The following is a 20,571-nucleotide window of genomic DNA, read 5'->3' as shown; positions in this document are numbered from 1 at the left end:
TGTTTTATTGAGAAAATGCAGAAATGTACTGTATGTTGGGTTAGGAATTTTGGGTGAGATTTATACCTGATGAACCTCGTCTGTGGGTGCGTCCCTGCCTAGTTACATATATCCTGAATATATATCCTGAATAACTCACCTGAAATAGAATTAGCTCCATGAAATTTGTTGTTTTGTAAGTTTATACTATTTAATTCAATCTGTAGGAGGAATGGTTCCTCAACCTGTGGTTCTGCAGTGCGTGCTTCATTATCATTTAACTCGTTTTTCATGTATATAGCTGAAATATATATTAATTTTAGCAGTATATCGAAATATTATTTAGAGCTCCTTCGTGGCTAAGCGGTTAGCGTACGCGACTATGGCGTTGGAGACCCGGGTTCGATTCCCGGTAGGAGCTCATGTGGTTCGGATTCCATGTTAATCAGTAGGTTCACGTCTCATATAGCCTCGCTGCTGAACGGGACGTTAAACTCAAAATCAACTCAAGTCAAATATTGTTTCCATCTATGAGTGTATAAGGAACATCTATAGGTTCTGCTTGGTGTGGATTGATATCAGTTCTTGAGTCCATTAACTAATAATCTCTTCCTACAAATCTGTAATGTTTTCTGTTTTTGTATAAATAGATTTAATATTAGTAATCGAGTAGAAAACGCACGCTTGGAGAGCTACAATTCACCAAAACTCCTGAAGAACTCAGGTAGGCTTGAAGGCGTCAAAAGCAAATGATCCACTAAACTGTAAATATGGTATTATTTTTCTACCGAGGTCCCGGGTTTGATTCTCGGTGGGGACACTCGGTCGAAAAGTGTAAACTCTTTTTCAGGTCAGCCATCTTGAGTGAGGTTTTCGTCATTCACATGAGGCAAATGCCGGGATGGTATCTAGCATACAGGTCCTAGGCAACTTCCTTCCTTCCCTTTCCTCGCATAGTGTGATCACCGATGGACATCATCTCTCACACGTATGACCATAGATGCCGAAAGCCCAGAAATCTAATTCCTAAACGATAAATATTAAAATATATTATATCATTGGAGTGAAAAAGGTTATGTATATAGAGTAGAACCACTCAAGTTAATTCAACAAGAACAACAGTTTCGAATGCATGGTCTCATAATATCAGGTCAGAAGATAATAAATCAAAGTACTCTTTAGAGACTACGTTAAAAATAGTCAAAGTTATATCATCAACCTTTAATAAATATCAGAGTTGATATGTAACAGAGTACGTTATGCAAGTGCTTGCAAATAGCAAAAAAGCCAACAGACAATTATTACACATAAATTATATTAAAAATGAATAGGAATCGCTAGAGTTGAAGTGCTTTGTTGCCCTGTTACGACTTTTAAAATGGTCAGTGAAAGTAGAACACACTGTAAAATAGAGTAAATGCATTATTATGTATTGTAGATATTGCATATACATTATATATATATATATATTGCGTCAGAAGCAATACTGCGAAAATCAAAAACACTAACGTCTTGTGACTAATTCGTGCAAGAGCATAATGTTTGGCATCGAATACTTAAATTTAAATTGAGTGATATAACTTAGTCATTTAACATCTTGATTTCGTGATTATTTTACATCTTGTTCACATAACTATCTCATAAGTTCTAGAGAGTTCTAGAGAGAATGTATCTAACTTTGTAACATAATTCTAATGATAACCTTAAAATGATACACTTTATATTTTAACCCACAAATTCCCAGTGTATCACAGATGTCACATTGATTTCCTGTTGACCTTATAAAATTAGTTTCAAACGTTTTACACAAATATCCATTGTACTTTATGAGCCACACATAAATCTTTGTAGCAAGCTTTGTTTCGTTCATTTTCTTCAGGTTTTAGCAATTTTATTCAACTTTTCTTGTGAGTAGCTGCATGTGGCTCATGGAGTTCTCGAGCGCCTTTCAGCTTCCGGATATATTTTATTTATTCCTATGATAAGTAAGTATTTAACTCCCTAATAATTGTTTTTTCCTGTATCTAAAAGGGTCAATAATTACTCTGGTAAAATAGTAATTGTTCATGTACTAAATTAAAGTTGTAAACTACGTCTGTTCCTCGCCGAGTTACAGGTGTCACATTGGGTTTCCAATTCATTTAAAAACACTTTTTTGGGCATTTATGTTATCTAAGACCCTCATTTAGTGAACCATGAAAGTTTTGTTCAAAAATTCTTACTTGAGCAATGTTTGGGTTTTTGTGGGTTAATGGGTGATGATTTAGCTTCACAACAAATCCAAAAAGGCATCACATTTACGACACCATTCGAGACAAGAGAGCCTCTACTATTACCTCGTACGCAACTCTTATTCATTCTGTATACACAATAAAGAAGTGACGATAATGTAACTAATAACAAGTACTTACACTTAGATAAATTTCCACCTATATTTGTACATTTTTATACTAATTTGAGAATCATGAATCCAATAGAAATATTTTCAAACATGTCAGTCCACGGAGTCACTAGAAAAATTAAATCAACTATGGGATATTTATTACTATTTCTATACCAAATTTGATACTACTTTTCAAATCATCCCATGGATGCTTATCTTTAAAAATAGTTCTGTTGGTTGGATTCAGGGTCCTCAAATTAGTGTAAAAAATGTGATTAGAAATGTAACCCAGAGTGGACACTTCACTATTGACATAAGTGGTACCTCAAATATCAAAACTTAGAGGTCATCTTTCTCGTGACCTCATGGCTAGATATGTTATTAAAATGATTTCATTAAATTCAATATACTTAAAGTAGTATAAACAGCACATTTAGAAATAAATGTATCCAATCATGAGCACTTTTATGATTGGGGTCGATTCAGTATTCTAAGAATAGGTTCTATGTTCTCTCTTAACTCTCTATTCAAGCCGGAAGTGCAAAATAGCATCCATTTCCGGTTTCAATGTTGATCACTATAGAGAAAAAAACTGTAATAGATAAATCGTTTTCTTTCGAATTGATTCAGTGTCCCAAAAATGGATTTCATCTCCACTCCTATCTCTTTATCAAAAACGGAAGTGGTAACACAAGAATCTATTACCACTTCCGGTTTCAATTTTGATCTCCATAGAGTAGGAAACAGTAAAAGGAAGGCGAGAAATTGATTTTTTAAAATATGGATTGCGCGTCCAAAGAATAATTTTCATCTCAAACTTAATCTTTTATTCAAAACAGAGGTGTGGTAACCCCACGTAATGTAGTCGCTAACGCTCTCGTCTTTAGTGCGAGCCGTCCCGGGTTCAATTCCCGGTGAGAACAATCGGTCAGTAGAGTGTAAAAGTTTTTTCAGGCTACCCATCCTGAGTGAGGTTTTTCTGGGTTTTCCTCATTCACACCAAGCAAATGTCGGGATGTTACTTAACATATAGGTGTCAGGTCTCTTCCTATCTTCTTTTTCCTTGGATAGTGTGATCGTTGAAGGATGTCATCCCTCATATGTGACGGGTAAACGTGGTCATATATGCCGAAAGTCGAAAAATCTAATTCCTAATCCTAATCAAACTAGAGGAGATGGAAATCTGGGATTTCCGGTTTTAGCACTCCTAGAAAAACGGTATTAGATAGGGAGAAGTTGTTTTTGATATAGATTCAAAATCACAAGGACTACAAGAATAATGCATCTCCAATTATATTTCTCTCTACAACCGGATGTGGTAGAAATCTAATTGGTTGATTTGGAGTTTGAGTCCCGTTTAGCATCGAAACTATGAGACATTGACCTATATATATAATGTGGGATCTGAATAACATGAGCTCCCATCGGGTGTACACTAACCATGTAGCCACGAGGGAGTTCAGCTTAACCTGAAAAGTGTAATGCTTAATGAAAAGGTCTTAGGTGGCCTTGAAATTAATTTTAAAACATACATTTACTCCATTCTTTATGTAGGAAATGTGTGACAGCATTTATATTCAATCCTCATTGAAGTTGAGATTAAAAATACACAACGCTATCTTATTCAAGCGTAAGAATAGAACGACATTCCTTGATGAATATGCTATAAGGGAATAAGCGTTGTTCGTGTAACTGTATTCGATGATAAATGCATTTTGGAAGCCATTCAACTCCGTGACTCTGCAAGATCTTTTTAAAAGTACCTTGGCCTTGTGTTGTCAGCATGGTGTAATGTTAGTGACCGCACTTTCACTTTTTCGTACCTGGGTTACTATCAGTAAATGCACAATTCCTGTTGCCGTGCCTCGGCAATTTCTTCCTTGTAGCTGCAATTATCCAAGGATGTTCCGATTTTAAGATTTGGTTTCAGTCACTGCTTAGAAAAGACATCCACTTTATAGATAGGGCACAGTTTAGTAGTTCCGTAAAGGAGATGCTGTTTCTTCGTTAGGTTATTCACTCCTAGCTATGATTAGAGAGGGACCACATCCCCTTATAACACTCTTGCTCCTTCCTCTATAATACTGTTGGAGACCGCAAGCTGAAACTATGGTTATTGAAATGTTCTTTCAATCCTCAAAAGTGAGGAACTATGGCCTCTCTAGCAAATTTTCCCAGTTACGCCAAATTCTGTCCCAGTGGCGGCTCCAGAGTTCTATAACAGTGAAGTCACATTGCTAATGATGGTAAAACTGGCTTTGCATCTCTCCCCGAAAAATCAATCATCGGCTTTCGGGCCCTTCAGTGAATTTTCTCCTTGTAGGGATTTTTATGTGAGGTAAGTACAAATATTACTGGAAGAATAACAATGAATTTCCTGTTTCCGGTATATATCCTACATATAGAATATTTAATTTACTTTTACATACTTTTCTTAGCACAAAGAAATCAAATTATTCTAAAAGTGAGAAGTAATTGATACTACAATTACTCAAACAGTGCTCAAAGTATTTCTTCTATTTGAATTTCTCAATCGATTCTGTAAAAATCGTTTTTTTTTTTTAACATATGGGCCTATAATTATTAGTAATACAATTTGAAATGGGTTCAAAAAAACTAAGTAACGATGAAAAGTTCACTAGTTTCATTTTTCGTATATTTATAATATTTATTAAATTGTAAAACGGGGACATGATAATATTTTCATGATGCAATGAAATTCAAATACCGGTATGTATTCGATTTCGACCGTTTCTAAAGCAAATAAGATTGGAATCGAACTCTGGTATTCCATGCCGAAAAGGTGTCGGCATGTCAAGAGCCCGACAGAATAACACGAGAAAGATCCAAGCCAGAACACGTGAACACAGAGTACCATTAAATATGATCACTTACACTATGTTGTCAAATCTATCATGGACATCATATATTAAAATAGATTTTTTTTTGTTTGGCCGTTCCTCACTACTATATGGTAATAAATATTCGTAATTGTTTTATTTATTATTTTTCGTACTATTTGGGAAGGCATGTGACCTTGTGAGTACATTACAGAGCCACCCCTGGTTTAGCCATTTTGCAATTAGAACTACTCAGGCCTGAGCGGTTTCAGACTCACTGTGCTCAAGCCGGCTGACACTCACTATTAGAATCTAGTTAAGATTCGTACTAGCAAGGTCTCGTGCTTATTTACCCCCATTGGGCCGGATTAGTGCCTAGTCTGGTGACATGCAGTTATCGTTCCCCTCAAGATGAGAAATTTCCCCTTTTTTCCCCTCGAAAACGAGACGAGAAGTACATTTATAAATTCGAGATGAGATAAGAAAAATTACAATTTTCGCCTCGGTTTTGTGACGGAAAATTTTGCGAGTCTCGTGGAGAGCACTAATTCACCCAAATATTAGAGCTCAAATACTGTTTTATTGTTATAATGATTCATATTTAAACTATACATCGTACAAACACAATGATAACTATTTATCAACTTAAAGATACGCAAGTCATTACAAAATATACTCCATAAAAGATATTATTTGAATGTTGTTGTATCACTCCCTTCATGAACTTCTCGTGACACGAAATGATTCTGATTATTTGTAAGTAAAATCAAGAAAAGAACTAGGTTATAAATTTTCTACCTAATTTTTAAAGCGAAACGAGAAATGCGTCAAGAATCGAGATGAGACGACTTCTTTCTTGTCTTGTTCCGTCTGATGGACAACTATATGCAGCTTATTTCCCCCCTGCTTGCAGTTTTCGGGCTATTGCTGTATTTGTAGTATTCTTGGACGATCAAAATCCTTTGCTCCAAAGCGTATGGCATCATCTATTTGGTTAACCTTCAGAATGTAGGATTATTCTTTTGGCATGTAGAGCTGAAATTCCGACACTTTATATAGGTTGTCCGTGAAGCTCGATGCCTTCACCTGCAAAGATTAGGGAAATATAAGGCTTTATTTTAGATAGTCCTTTTTTAACATCCTATAGGTGAACTGGACTTGGTGTGTGTTGTTTGAAGAATGGGTGGGTGCAACAGACTTGCGCACACTTGAGATCCAAGATTGCGCACATTTTTCAGTTATACAGATCAAGATCCAAAAATCCAGGTTTGCGCACAATTTTTTTACAACGTTGTCAAACTTAGATGTTTACAGGGTGTCCCAAAAGTAGGTATACATTACTGTACTGATCAGGCTCATTGCATTTTTTATCATTTCTTATGGTTATTTTTCGGATAGGATTAGTTTCTTCTGACGGGCCAACAGCTCACTCAACCGAGCCGAACCGAACCGAGCTGACTACTCACTCCAACCAAGACGGTTCGAGCTATTGGTTGATTCAGTTTAACGTCCCTTTCAGCAGCGAGGCTATATGAGACGGGACCTACTGATTAACGTGGAATCCAAACTACGCGAGCTCCCGCCGGGAATCGAACTCGGGTCTTAAACGCCAAATGCGCGTACGCTAACCGCTTAGCCACGAAGGAGCTCATCTAGCCATTGGCTCAGTTCAGCTGAGTCGAACCAAGTTGATGGATTCGCTTCAACGGATTTCAAAACGAGTTAAAACGAGCTGAACGAGCGAGCCACTTATCAAATTCGACTCAACTCGAAACTTGAACTCAAAACACTGACTCGGCTCGGAACGCGACTCGAGAAAATTGCCTTTGACTCGACTCGTGCCCGTCTCGAATCTTTATGGGTAAATTGTACACAATCGTCATCTTTGAAAGCTCCTGCCTGATAATCTTATTAGGTCTCTCACTAACATATCCCATTGCTTTTCTCTTATATGCTTCGTTTAGAGTATGCTTCTGAAGTTCAAGTCCAATAGTAGCTTCAGAATATACTTCTCAAGTTACTATTGGACTTGAACATTTTACAAAATTATTGACCTACTCTTAGATTTTGAAAACTGGAGAAAGCCGAAAAATATTACAATTGAATCATTTAGAATAATTTTGATTCCTGATATCCTGAAATTTGTCTTTACAAATAAAAGTAGGTGGTCATGTTTCCCTTCCAAGTATGAATAACTAGTATTTCAGATTTAGCATCCAGAAATCTCATTTTCTTTTCTTCATTAGATGTTGTGCACAATTCTGTTTTTATCACCTGGCAACGTCGATTCCCGATCCTGTGCGCAATCCTGGCCAAAGATACTATCAATCAACCTCTTATCTGACATTTGCTGATAAAGAAGACAAGTGCGCGCAAGTCTGTGACTCTTGAATGGGTAATCGTTAAAAAAAGTAGGGATGGCCACAAAGTTCCGGTTCCGGCGGAACCGGTTCTTGGAGATCCGGTTTTCAGAACCGGTTCTGGAACCGGTTCCGGACCTGGATCCGAAAACCCGGTTCCAGAACCGGATCTTAGGAACCGGTTCCAGACCTGGATCCGAAAACCCGGTTCCAGAACCGGATCTTAGGAACCGGTTCCAGATCTGGATCTGAAAACCCGGTTCCAGAACCGGATCTTAGGAACCGGTTCCAGACCTGGATCTGAAAGCCCCCAAAGACCCGTAAAGGAGGCATAAAGTTCACCTTCAAAAATAATGCAAAGAGGACCATGCGCTTGTGCCTTCCTCGCCCAGACCCGCTTGTGCCCCCAGAAAAAAATTTTGGTCCACCAGTGGGTGTTTAGCCAAATGAGTTGGCCAGTTTGCCTGTTTAACCAATGAGTTTGCCAGTTACCCAGTTTATTTAGCCAAATGAGACAAGCTGCCGCCGCCTGGGCGCCTGCCTGTCGCATCCACCATTTCATCTAGCATACTGTTCACAGCTTGCCAGCAGCTCGGGTTTAGCGTAGGGATGGTGACAAAGTTTCGGATCCAGCGGAACCGGTTCTGCGAGGAACCGGTCTGTTTCAGAACCGGTTCGAGACCTGGATCCGAAGAACCGGTTCCAGACCTGGATCCGAAAAACCGGATCTTCTAGAACCGGATCCGTTCAGACCCGAAAACCGGTTCCTGGAACCGGTTCTGGCCATCCCTAAAAAAAAGGCTCTACATGACATTAAGAAGTAGTTGTTTAATAAGCACTGCAAGTGAGCATTTGCACGGTACTACTGAATAATTGAAGATATGGTATTGCCTACTAATAAATTAGGAACTTAAATATGCGAATACTTAATTGCATTACGATGTCACACGTGATGCATTTCTAAGCTAAAGAACTAGTAACGATATCCGTTCCATCTAGTTACAATACTGATAATTCCAGCTGTACCCAACGTCGCCGAAACACCATCTGTTAGCGAGTCGCTTACGTCAATACTGCACCTGTAAACTTACTTGTTTATCCATAGTGTTTAATAAATTATTTCTGTTTAAGTAAAATATACATGAATGGACGCATGGATATGCACATTGTTCAAAGATATTCAGCATCCGGTTAATAGATGAAAAAAAAATATTTTGACCCATTTTTAAGGGTCATTTAATGGTATTTTTTAACATTAATTCACGGAACTAAAATCTGACAGACCACAGTAGGATTTGGCCTGGAATGCAATCGCGTAACTTGGATATTTTAGTGAGAGGATGGCCCCTTACTTCTGCCAATACTATAGTTTCAGACAGTGGTCCAACGGGACGGGAGGCGACAGTTAGAGATACGCACGAGACGAGTCGAGACAGGATTTTCCTGACAAAATTCGAGTCGAGACACGGCTCTTCCAATAGAGAAACATACATTTGTCGAGTTGAGACATCACTTTTACAGCACATTTTCGAGACGAGACAGCCACAAATCTTGCGCATCCGTAGCGACAGTGTTCCGGAAGACCTGGTGTACCCACTTTAGTTACGCCTATGCGACTTATGGGTAGTTATTAAAAGTTTCGTCTTCCGAGAAAGAAAACCAAGATTTGATTACAAACTTACAGATGAAACAGAAGAGAAACTTATTTGTATAGAGATTACAGAATCAAGCGTTAGATGTTTCGCTTATAAAAAAAATGAAATCTTTCAGCTTTATCGTCCCACCATTATGGCTGTTAGGCTAAGGGAGACGATGATTAAGGAAAGTGAATGATGATGGTAGTATTGGTAGAATGAAGGTGTGGAAGTAAGCGAGAGTACTCGAGAAAACCCACAGACACGATGTTGTCCACCACAAACTTACTTGGCTGGCTATTTTACCACGGACCCCATGCACCAGAGGTAAGTGCTCTACCATCTGCCCCCCTGCGCTTATAATAAAATAATGCTTATTACCTACTATGGAAGCAATGTCTCTATTATTTATTTTATTTTACATTTTCCTTCGAAACAATTTATTACTATGCAATTTAGCGATGAGCGGACTAAGAAAATAACAAATTAATATAAGCTGTTATTATAAAATTGAATTTTCCGTTTATCTTACACAATTTTAGATAGGATAGTTTACTGATGGACTCAGTTCTGTTCGGACGAATTTCTAAAAAAAAAAAAAAAAAAAAAAAAAAAAAAAAACCCTCAAATGAATATTTTCACACTTCTTTCAGAACTAAATATTTTACAACTCTATAAACTGGAGTTATTCATTAGCCTAGAAACATTCCAGAAAAGATTATTTACTAATGGGGTTAATTATTTTAGGACGACAATTTTGGAAAAAATGGGTACGACGATTATTATTATTATTATTATTATTATTATTATTATTATTATTATTATTTGGTTGATTGGCTGGTTGCTATAAAGAGAAAGCAAAACCCAGATTTAACGAAGCAGTGTATAACTGCACTAATAAAATTTTCAAGATGACGAGGTGGATGTTGGATAGTAATTATTATGGAAAGTGCTACAAGAGATTTTAAGAGTTGATACTAACCGTTCCATCCATATTCCATATATTCACACGTATTGCAAGCCACACGTTTTCACTACAAACACATGTTTTTACAATTATAAACAGATAGTGGCAGACGGCAATGAGACTACACAACCAGGAAGAAACAAAGAGGATTGGGAAAACCACGAAGAAAGTCGACTATCATTACATAGGTCCTCCCTCCAAGAAGATGGCTGTAAAAGAGGACGACAGAATCAAGAAGGTATGAGATCAGTGTTGATCACTAACCTACCTAACACCTCCTCCCGAGGCCGCTATGGGCTATGGAGACTTCCTTTAATACCTATTCCTGGAGCTGCCATGAGCTACGAAGTATAATCCTTTAAAAACATCTCCCGAGGTTGCTATGAGCGACGGAGATATACTTTCCCGGGGCTGCGATGAGCTACGGAGTATAACCGATTCCGTCTGAGGCCGCTTTGGGCTAAGACAAATATCCTTTATTCCGAGGCCACATCGTGTGCCCAGGAACTTAGTACTTAATCTACATTGAAAACATTTAAAACTTAGAGAAAAGACATACAAAATCTTTGTAAAAAAATATGACATTCTTTTTATAATAAAAAGGTGAAAGGTTGAAATTCCGTATACATTATTTACGCTCTATCTATAGAACATTGTAACACAATTGCCAGTTGTTGCATCGGAAAGTTGAGTACAAAAATATAGTTTGGTGTGTATTATGTATGTATTATAAGTAGTTTTGTATTTAAAGAACTTTGTGTGTTTTATACCTAGAGAGCTTAACTTGATATTATGAGGTGAGGTGATGCGATTTTGAATTAAACGTCCCTTTTTTCTTGGATGTGTAACACTTTGTGATTAATAAAAAAAGAAGGTAGAGGCGTATATAATCTTATTAATTTCAGCATTAGAATGCTTATTGTTGATATTCTGGATACGTATTCTATACACATCGGGCAGATTAGTCATTTAAACACTGACATAACAGTTGATTGGAATTTAGCGCTCCTTTTTTAGCACCAAAACTATATGATACGTGGACTTACAATTTAAGATGAAATTTGAAGTACTGTAATGCTTTCAAACTTCAAGGTTCTCCTTCCAAGAATCGAACTCCTGATCCTGTGCATCAGAGGTGTATGCTCTAGTCATTAGTACGGCGGAGGGTTAGTATGACGACATTGCTATAGCTATTTCATAAATACACAATATTCATTGACATCCCTGCAATATGGCATCGTAAGCCGAAAAATCCAGAAAGGGTAGTTTAATAATAGGTATTTTTTTTATTTCAGTGGTTTTCTATAAAATATCTCAAAATAATTTTCTTTGTCTTTCATAAATATTTTATTAATAAGCCTACAATATATGGTAAGTAATTTAAAAAAAAAAGAAAATCAGAGAATTGAAAGAATTGTCTTTTTATACCTCATTTATTTATTTATTTGAGAAGAACACAACAGGTAATTCTACCCAATTACAGTGTTCATATCAGAGAGAATAGCTGTAATACATTTGCGAAATCTATCTTGATTTTCAATCATATCATATTATATTTTATATCCAGAACATTTTTATATTCTGAGTTTGTTGTATCCTGCACCCAACCACCATATTGCTGGCTGTTTTATTGCATTTGTTCGAGATTTCTTACAATGAAAGGAACTTCGATTGCCCACACGTATGTTTCCATTGGGTACCCTGAGAGGAAAAGGCAGAGACCAAATCTTTACTATTTAATTTGTTATTTAATATTTTGTACAAGAATATCATGTCATTTAATACTCTTCTGTGATTGAGATACATTGTGTTAAAATTTTCATTAAGCGAAGTACTATTATCATATCTGGGGAAGATGCCTGTTCTCTTGTATACCAGAAACCGTAGAAAATTATTTTGAATTCTTTTTGTTCTAATAGAGTCTTTCTTTGTGTGTAAGAGCTCAGCGACAAGAGAGAAAAAATCAAACATTTAACTTTCCACAAAATTTTCTTCCTCGTCGTCTATTTTTATGGGCACCATAACATAGTGTAAATCATAGATAACTACACTGAAATTAACCCTTTCAATTCCCAACAGGAACAATTACCAGAACGGAAAAATAAAAGGATTGGGTCCATTACCGCATAGCGTAAATATGGTGCTTGAAATTTTACTTCTTAATATGTGTGTAAGATAGCGATTTAAAGCAAAATAAAACTGGTAGTATATTATAGTTTCTGACACAAGATCATATATATGAGTTTTCAAACGAAAAAATGGATAGCGAAATACACACTTTCATGACCATAATTTAATACCGAATTAAGCTATTTTTGCCCCATGAAACAAAATATGTTATTGTATTTCCTTCATGACAGAACAGTTCTCTTTGGATCTTACTTATAATGAAAATCTAGTACTAAGTGACCTCGAAAACCCAACGTTTGTCTTCAGCTGGCTTTTTAGAGTTTCAATAATATAAACCAATCTATTCCAGACCACACATCATATTACTGGAAACTGGCCGTAGAATTGACGACAGAGAGACTATGTGCATTATGATGTTTTATTGCATCTGGAAATAAACCGCCTCAATGAGCTCTTGAGATGCTAAACCGCAGCTCACGTTTCGAAAACTAGATCACTAGTAAAACCTAAAACTCGTTAGGAGTGCACGTTTGCTTACCCTTCTATATTTTCATAGTTGTTTCAAGTTTTGCTAAGATGTTCATAAATGGTGTATCTAATTCTTTCATTTCTTTATTCGAACAATCATTTTAATATAAACAGTATATTCATAGCAATAAATTATAGAATGACCTCCAGAATAACACAATTGAAATCAAATAAATATTTACCATGGCTACACTGAAATCCAATTAATTGTTTCATACGTTGGCTTAGAAAGATTCTTTTTGCTACGCTTTGTTATTTATCATTGGAATGACGTATGAAAAGTAGTATTCGAATTAGGAAATGTAAAACTAATAATAATAATAATAATAATAATAATAATAATAATAATAATAATAATAATAATAATAATAATAATAATAATAATTATTATTATTATTATTATTATTATTATTATTATTATTATTATTATTATTATTATTTTGCTGTTCAAAATGCCATGCTAATTTAAATCATTTAACATCTTCTAAACAAAAAGTCTAGGAAATGAATAATTAAGTAAATATTAAATAAAATAAACTCTGTTAAAGGCATTAAAGAAGACCATCCGGAACTTATATTTATGAGTATCTACTGTATTAGGTAGTTGAAGCAATCAGTATCCCATGCGTGGGATATGGATAGCCACACTTGAAATCATCGGTACCCGTGTAGATGTTAACGGATATATTCTAAAGTCTCCGTTACCCGTGTAGATGTTAACGGATCTACTCTAAAGTCATCGTTATCCGTGTAGATGTTAACGGATCTCCTCTAAGGTCACTGTTACCCGTTTAGAGATTAATGGATCTACTCTAAAGTCATCGTTACCCGTGTAGATGTTAACGGATCTACTCTAAAGTCATCGTTATCTGTGTAGATGTTAACGGATCTACTCTAAAGTCACTGTTACCCGTTTAGAAATTAATGAATCTACTCTAAAGTCACTGTTACCCGTTTAGAAATTAATGAATCTACTCTAAAGTCACCATTATACCCGTGTAGATGTTAATGGATCTATTCTAAAGTCACCGTTACCCGTGTAGATGTTAACGGATCTACTCTAAAGTCATCGTTATCCGTGTAGATGTTAACGGGTCTACTCTAAAGTCACTGTTACTCGTGTAATGTTAACAAATCTACTCTAAAGTCACCATTACACCCGTGTAGATGTTAACGGATCTGCTCTAAAGTCGCCGTTGCTCATTTAGATGTTAACGAATCTACTCTATTAACGAACTTGTCCGTGATAATCATTCTAGCTGTCTCTTACAGGAAACAGAATTTCGAAAATTCGCTTTTTTCAAGAGCTACGGAATGGAGTAGCGGACGGACGTTACAAAGCCCATTAGCGTGATCCTAATAAATGCTGGTGCAAGGGTTGTTCCAAGAAATATGAGATTTTTAAAGTTGACAGGTAGGTCTATTCCAGAAAGTGGAAAGGAGCATATTATCTTAATTAGATTCGCATCTCTCAATCTCTCGCTTTAGCTCTCAATCTTTCATGTGTCAAAAATGTTGTTTACATATTACTATAGTTTGTTTTATTCATTTATTAATTAAAGATAATACTTTCTTTCAGGATATCTCATTCTGATCACAGTAAGCGTTGTGTGCATTACATCAGGGTTCGTCATTCATCTCATCGACCTTCAGGATATCCTCATTGCTCATGTACGTTATTATTATTATTTTTTTAAAAAAAAATCTACTTTTGAAAGTATGTGAATTAATTATTTGATTAGTAGTAATTCATTTTACAGTAGATTTAAAAATTGACCTACGTTATTTATCGTGTATTTTTTTAAGTGGACATAAACTACTTGCATATGGAAACATAACGTGCGAATTGAATTTGAAGTAAAAGCGTTCTTCAAAATAATAGGTTCTTAAAGAGAGGCAAGAGTGTATGTTTAGAAAAAAAAGAAAATCTTTCTAAATAATTAAGGAAGAAAAGCATGATCCTGCGTACAGTTGTTCAGTGTTTTATTGTGAGATAGTTTCTTCATACACAAGTCAATCTGAACCACGTTTATTCTTTCACCATCTCGATTTGAAGCTTTTGCTTCGTTCTTCCATCTGTGTTTCACGAAAGAAACGTTTCACGTTGTACTTGTACCCCACGAAAGGAAATGAAATCCAACAACGTTGCTCTTGCTCGCCATTGGCTATCGCCAAACGTCAAGAGGTTTGAGTCTGACAGTAAGTTAACAAATTCCATACTGCTAAAATTAAAAGATATCTAGCAGGAAGATATTTTATCCAGTGAAGAAAAAATGAATTTTGGAAAGGGAAAATATATTTTACGGTTATTAAGAAAAAGAGAAACCAGCATAACTAAATGTAAAAAAGGAGGAATAGAATCAATTCTTTTTCAGTTAATAGCCAACGTTTCCATATATATATATATATATATATATATATATATATATATATATATATATATATATATATATATATATATATATATATATATATATATATATATATGGGCGGATCCAAGGGGGCTATAGCCCCTTGACGCTCAGGTATACACTAGATAAAATTGGCTTCAATCCTGCTTTACACTTAATAAAGCTGCAAACTATGGTTTAGCCCCTCTCTTGATCATATCCTTGATCCGCCACTATATATATATATATATAATTTGATGGAGAAGTTGTCTAGCCTAGGATATAAATGAGCCGTTAATGAAATGCGTTTTTTTTTTAAGTTCTTTCTTGTGCTGTATTTAGTTGCTGCTTCTCATATTTTTTTCTAGTGTTGATATAATGGAGCTTGGATAATTATTTTTCTATGTGGTTTCGTGCTAAGTATAAAAAAAAATCTTTAGTAGCACTTTTTTCAGCATATTGTAACTGGCCAATTATAAACGTTTATTCTTGTTGTACTTTCATTTCAAATTTAATATCGTTTGTCAAAAAGAAGATAAAAGAAACAAGATTACTACACGTAATTGCATGTTTTAAAACATCTATTGTAAAATGTGAAAAATTGTTATACAATCTTGTCTGTAAATTCGTTTTATGTACTGAAGACAGCTTAATTTACATAATGTACTTTCTCATTATGTAAATCTTGCATTAACAGATTTCATCGTTGAAGCCAAATTTCAACTTGTACATAAACCCAAATTTTTGGCTCAGTCTTTCGAGCGCGTGGCTTATCTCATAACCAGGAGCACTATATGTAACAACCTCTGCAAAAGTAATAATATAAAACCTTAAGATACTTCCAAAATAGTATGGTGTGTAGCCAGATTATTATATTGTGCGTTGTCTCTATGTCGCTCTGAAACTAAAATTAAATCTTTACTTCAAACTCCAAAATTCTGTGTCACTATTTGTAAACGTTAAAAAAAGTAACAGTTACTATCAAATAACAGCCATCCCTGTAAAATTCTACTAAATCAAGCACTTGTGCTAAAATTGTGTTCTAAAATAAGTGACCAAATTATAGAGCAGTCTCTTCAAATTAAAAATAAACAAGTAGGGCCTATGTACTTAGTTAAGGTGGATCACCACCCGGAAGTCAGTACATATTTTAGCTCATTTCCCTAACCACTGCGCAATTAAACTTTACATATTATAAATATTGTACTATAAGATAGAGTACAGCAGAAAACACTAATTCATTTGGTTGTGTCCCCTGATATCGAAAAATTAAACAAATAAAAGAAAATATTTGATTCGTTTTATAATGAGCACACAAGATGGCACTTGCTGTTAGATCTTACTAGAAGTGTTTTGTTTCATGACATGTTTATTTGTGCGCTTAAAGTAGCCTATTTTAAAGTAACAATCTTATCACGAAATAGACATATTGTTTGACCGTTTTTTGTGTTATGTTTCATATTTTATTTAAATATTAATTTACATTTAAGGAAATAGATTTGGAGACGTAACTTACGCAGAACGCCATAATGCGTTATTGCCAAATTTGTACGTTTACTGTAGTAGTCACAAGAAAACTCCTTGATTCTAGTGTTGCAGTTCGAGAAGAGAAATTGCGGTAAGGGTCGAAAAATAATTTCTCCAGTAAGTATCTAAGCAGAATTCCATGATTACTCCCTTTACTATCTGGTATCAGTAAACACTCGACACTATCTTTCAATGCCGCGATATTCATGCAGCGTTTAGCATAGCACCGAAAACACCTAGTGATCCACCTTAAAATCTCTCAACTACCATGCATGTCACACTACATAAACACTTTACAGATGCCATATAACAACAAACAATCAACACCATTAAACTAATTACATATTGAAGCCTATGTCTTTTTATTCGTGCCTAAGATTATACTTAATTCATGTTATAAAACATTGCTATCAAGAGTACAGTAAAGAGTTAAGTTATCTCGCAACGCACCGCAAATAAGATTTCGTAAATAAACCTGGTGGAAGACGCGTTAGGCTTATGGCTTTACAATGATCCTATGTTTAAATAATATCTTGAAAAAAAAAAGGATAAGTTCATTTCTATATAATAAAATTACAATAAATTTATAATTTGTAAGTTACTTTAATTCCATGTAGGTGAATATTTATTAATAGTGTTAATGTGGTATAGGATATTTTTTTCGTATTTTAGATACATGGGATTATAAGTTCCTTCTATCTATATGTTACTAATATTATTAGGTGAATGGTATGTCTTTTAGACAAGTAATAAGAAAAATAATAAAGCCATAGAGGTACTAGATAGTGCACTAGATCAGATAGTTCAGTGCGTTCCTTCTCCTAGAAGAGGAGAACTTTGTTGAGACGAATAATAATTAATTTATTCATTAATATGTGTTAATCCTTTGATATTGTGCATAGTTTTGTCTTCCATTTAGTAATCATTTAGTATGATTTTAAACTAGGAATATTCGAATTCTTCCAATATCATTTATATTTGCTTTTATCAAAATTCAAACGAGCATAAAGTGGGGTAAAATAGGATAAAAGTGGGACATTCATTACTCAACTTGAACTACATGTTAACCATAACTGAACTTTGTTAACTATAAGTGAACTTTAACTAAATTAATGCCAGATATATTCAGTGTTGAGCTGTAGAAATCATTTCCTTACCCAAATATTTATTTATTTATTTATTTTTATTTTTATTTATTTATTTTTATTTATTTTTATTTATTTATTTTGTGTGTGTCTTTCGTTTCGTTTCTTCAATAGCACGTTTGTACTGTAGAACGTGCACCTCACAGTCTTCGAGCATCCGTCCTGCTTGAACAATAGAAATAGGGTCTACTGAAAATTGACTACATACTTTCTGTAGCTTATGGTTGTAAATGCACACACAGTGTATGATCTGCAGTACGAGCGTATATCAGCGACGTAAATTTAAGAAAGTATGTTACGCACGTAGTATATAGTTAAGAAAGTTACAGTATGTCCTTTGCTCTATCTAAATTGTGAACAAAACAGACAAAAAATGAATAAACTCGAAAAAAGTTCTTGAAATTGCTCTTTCTTTCATCTGCAACTGAAACAAAACGACGTATTATAATCGGAAAGCAAAATAATATAGGGTAATTTTGGGTAAAATGGGCAGAAAAAAACAAAATGTAATATTACTTATATTCATCAATAGATAATATGACAAGAAATGTTACAGAAACATAGAATGGTACCTTACTTACCCTTTCATGGATTTTATGTTCACCAATATAATATATTATAAGGGTCTTGCGAGGAAATATTAAATACTAACCTTACTTCAAATGCCCATATTAACCGAAGTATATGTGTAATATGGGCAGGTAGTTTGGATAATATGGGCAGGCGTACTGTTTGGTTATAATAATAATTGTTTTAACTAATTTGTTTTAATCCATTATTCACGAAAAGAAAATGCAAAAAAAAAAATGAAGAAGTAAGAAAACTAAATTACAAAACATGAAATAATAAGAGATCAAAGCCATGATCTCAAACTATGCTCATATTTGGATACATTAGACACCACGTACAGTTGTTCTCTAATGAGCATTGTTTCCCTGCAACGTCTGTATTATATCTTACATTTAACGCAGATAAACTCACTTCGAGACTCGGTACCAACGCACAATTCATGATACCACACAGCACACATTTGACACTCAACCCACCTTTCTCCATGTGTTTTAGAATAAAAATCAACGGCACAAATAGGACATTTCGATTGAACACTACTGCTCGTTGTTACTTTCTTCCCACGTTTAGATGGCTGAAAACTTGCCTTCTCGTCCCGTTTTTTTTTCTTTCTAACATTCCGCGTCGCTAGTCAGTTCTCTGGTGCATCGACATCAAGAGTTCACTCTCCTGACTGGGAGCTTTATCTTCGGAACAGGAAAAATAGAACGAAGAATGTCTGGTAGACTTCGCTGTTGGTCCTCCACCAAACTTACTGACGAATCTGACGAACGTGATGAAAAAGTGTTGTGAGAGGGAACTGTTGTTGCTGTTGCCTCTGTAAGCCTTTGCTACATCGTTGTATGCCGGAAGGACCAGGAGTTGCAACAGATTGTTGTGAAGCTTTCTTGCGATGAATTGCTGCCGTACTCGCTGCGTTGGCTGTAGCAGATGGTCTTGATGAAGGCAGCGTTGTTCTAGGAAAGTATTGCTGTTGACTCTGTAAGCCCGTGCGACATCGTTGCATGCCGGAGGGTCCAGGAATTTCATCAGGTTGTTATGAACTTTCTGCATTGGAGGTTGTAGATCGTCTTGCCGAAGACTCTGCTTGGATAGCACATTCCACGTCTTCTCCGAGAAAAGTCTTGTCTGGAATTGCATGTGAATTAAACGGTCAAATCCCTGTTGCGCGGAATCCATTGGTGGCATTTGCTGCATGTGCCGACCTTTGCCATGCTTGTGAAAATATGTCACAAAATTCAAGTTTGGTGAAAGCGCGACTCTGGTGATTACGCACAAACTCATAAAAGTATTTCTTCAATGGTTTGAAGAGAGACCTGTCTGTTGGTTGCAGCTAGTGAGTTGTGTGATGAGGAAAACACACCAAGCACACCCCATTGTCCTTAAAATATGTCAGCATTGCAGGATTACTACAATGAGTGTCGTGACCATCCAGAAGTAGAAGCGCAGGGTTGTCTAAAGTAACACTAAAATACGCTACAAACTGTTTGATGAAAGAGAAGAATACCTCAGAAGTTATGTATCCGCTATCAGTCATAGGAATGTGACTTCCAGAAGGAAGATGGTCTTCGAATTCCTGCCTTTGCCGTTTACCTTTGAACAAGACGAAGGGAGGAAGATAATTTCCCGCAGCATTACAACACGCTAATATGGTCAATGTCTCTTCTTTTTCTTTAGGACTGATAGAGTAGGTGTCTCTTCCCTTTTTCACAAACTACATGTCTTAGTCTTGTATTCATTTGCAGACCATTTGTTTCCAACAGTGCTTATAAGAGCTGTGGCCATTAGTGATGGACACGAGAAGAGACAGGACTTTTGAAACTCGAGACGATCCCTTCCCTACCTGTCTCGTCTCGTCACGTTTGTTTCGAAAACTTTTATGATTGTGTTTGCAAGATGACAGGAGAGGAGACGAGACACCTATTTTACGAGATAAGACGAGAAAGGTTCAAGTCTCGTCTCGTCTTGTCTCGTGATCAACACTAGCGGTAATGAGCTATGTTAATTAGTTCTCACTTGGTGTTTTCGTTTTTCTCGCTACCTTACAGTTGCAATGTTTGGGAAACACATCCGGCTGAGTTATTGAACAAGTGCCAACAATTCAAACCTGCTTGTTTG

The 20,571-nt window shown here is 35.6% G+C and overlaps 1 protein-coding gene across 1 annotated transcript in view; it reads left to right on the top strand.

Moving 5' to 3' along the window:
* Positions 1-20,571, top strand: part of LOC145661534 (scavenger receptor class B member 1-like) — a 324,106-nt gene that overhangs the window by 10,477 nt on the left and 293,058 nt on the right. Inside the window, exon 2 of the mRNA XM_081726856.1 lies at positions 14,401-14,492. Coding sequence (XP_081582982.1) covers positions 14,401-14,492 — 92 coding nt within the window. The remainder of the gene's footprint in view (positions 1-14,400; positions 14,493-20,571) is intronic.

Source organism: Thermobia domestica, chromosome 10 (assembly GCF_964235325.1).
Source record: "Thermobia domestica chromosome 10, izTheDome1.hap1.1, whole genome shotgun sequence".
NCBI lineage: Eukaryota > Metazoa > Arthropoda > Insecta > Zygentoma > Lepismatidae > Thermobia > Thermobia domestica.
The sequence above is the reverse complement of the archived record's forward strand: the minus strand, read 5'-3'. Positions and strand labels throughout refer to the sequence as shown.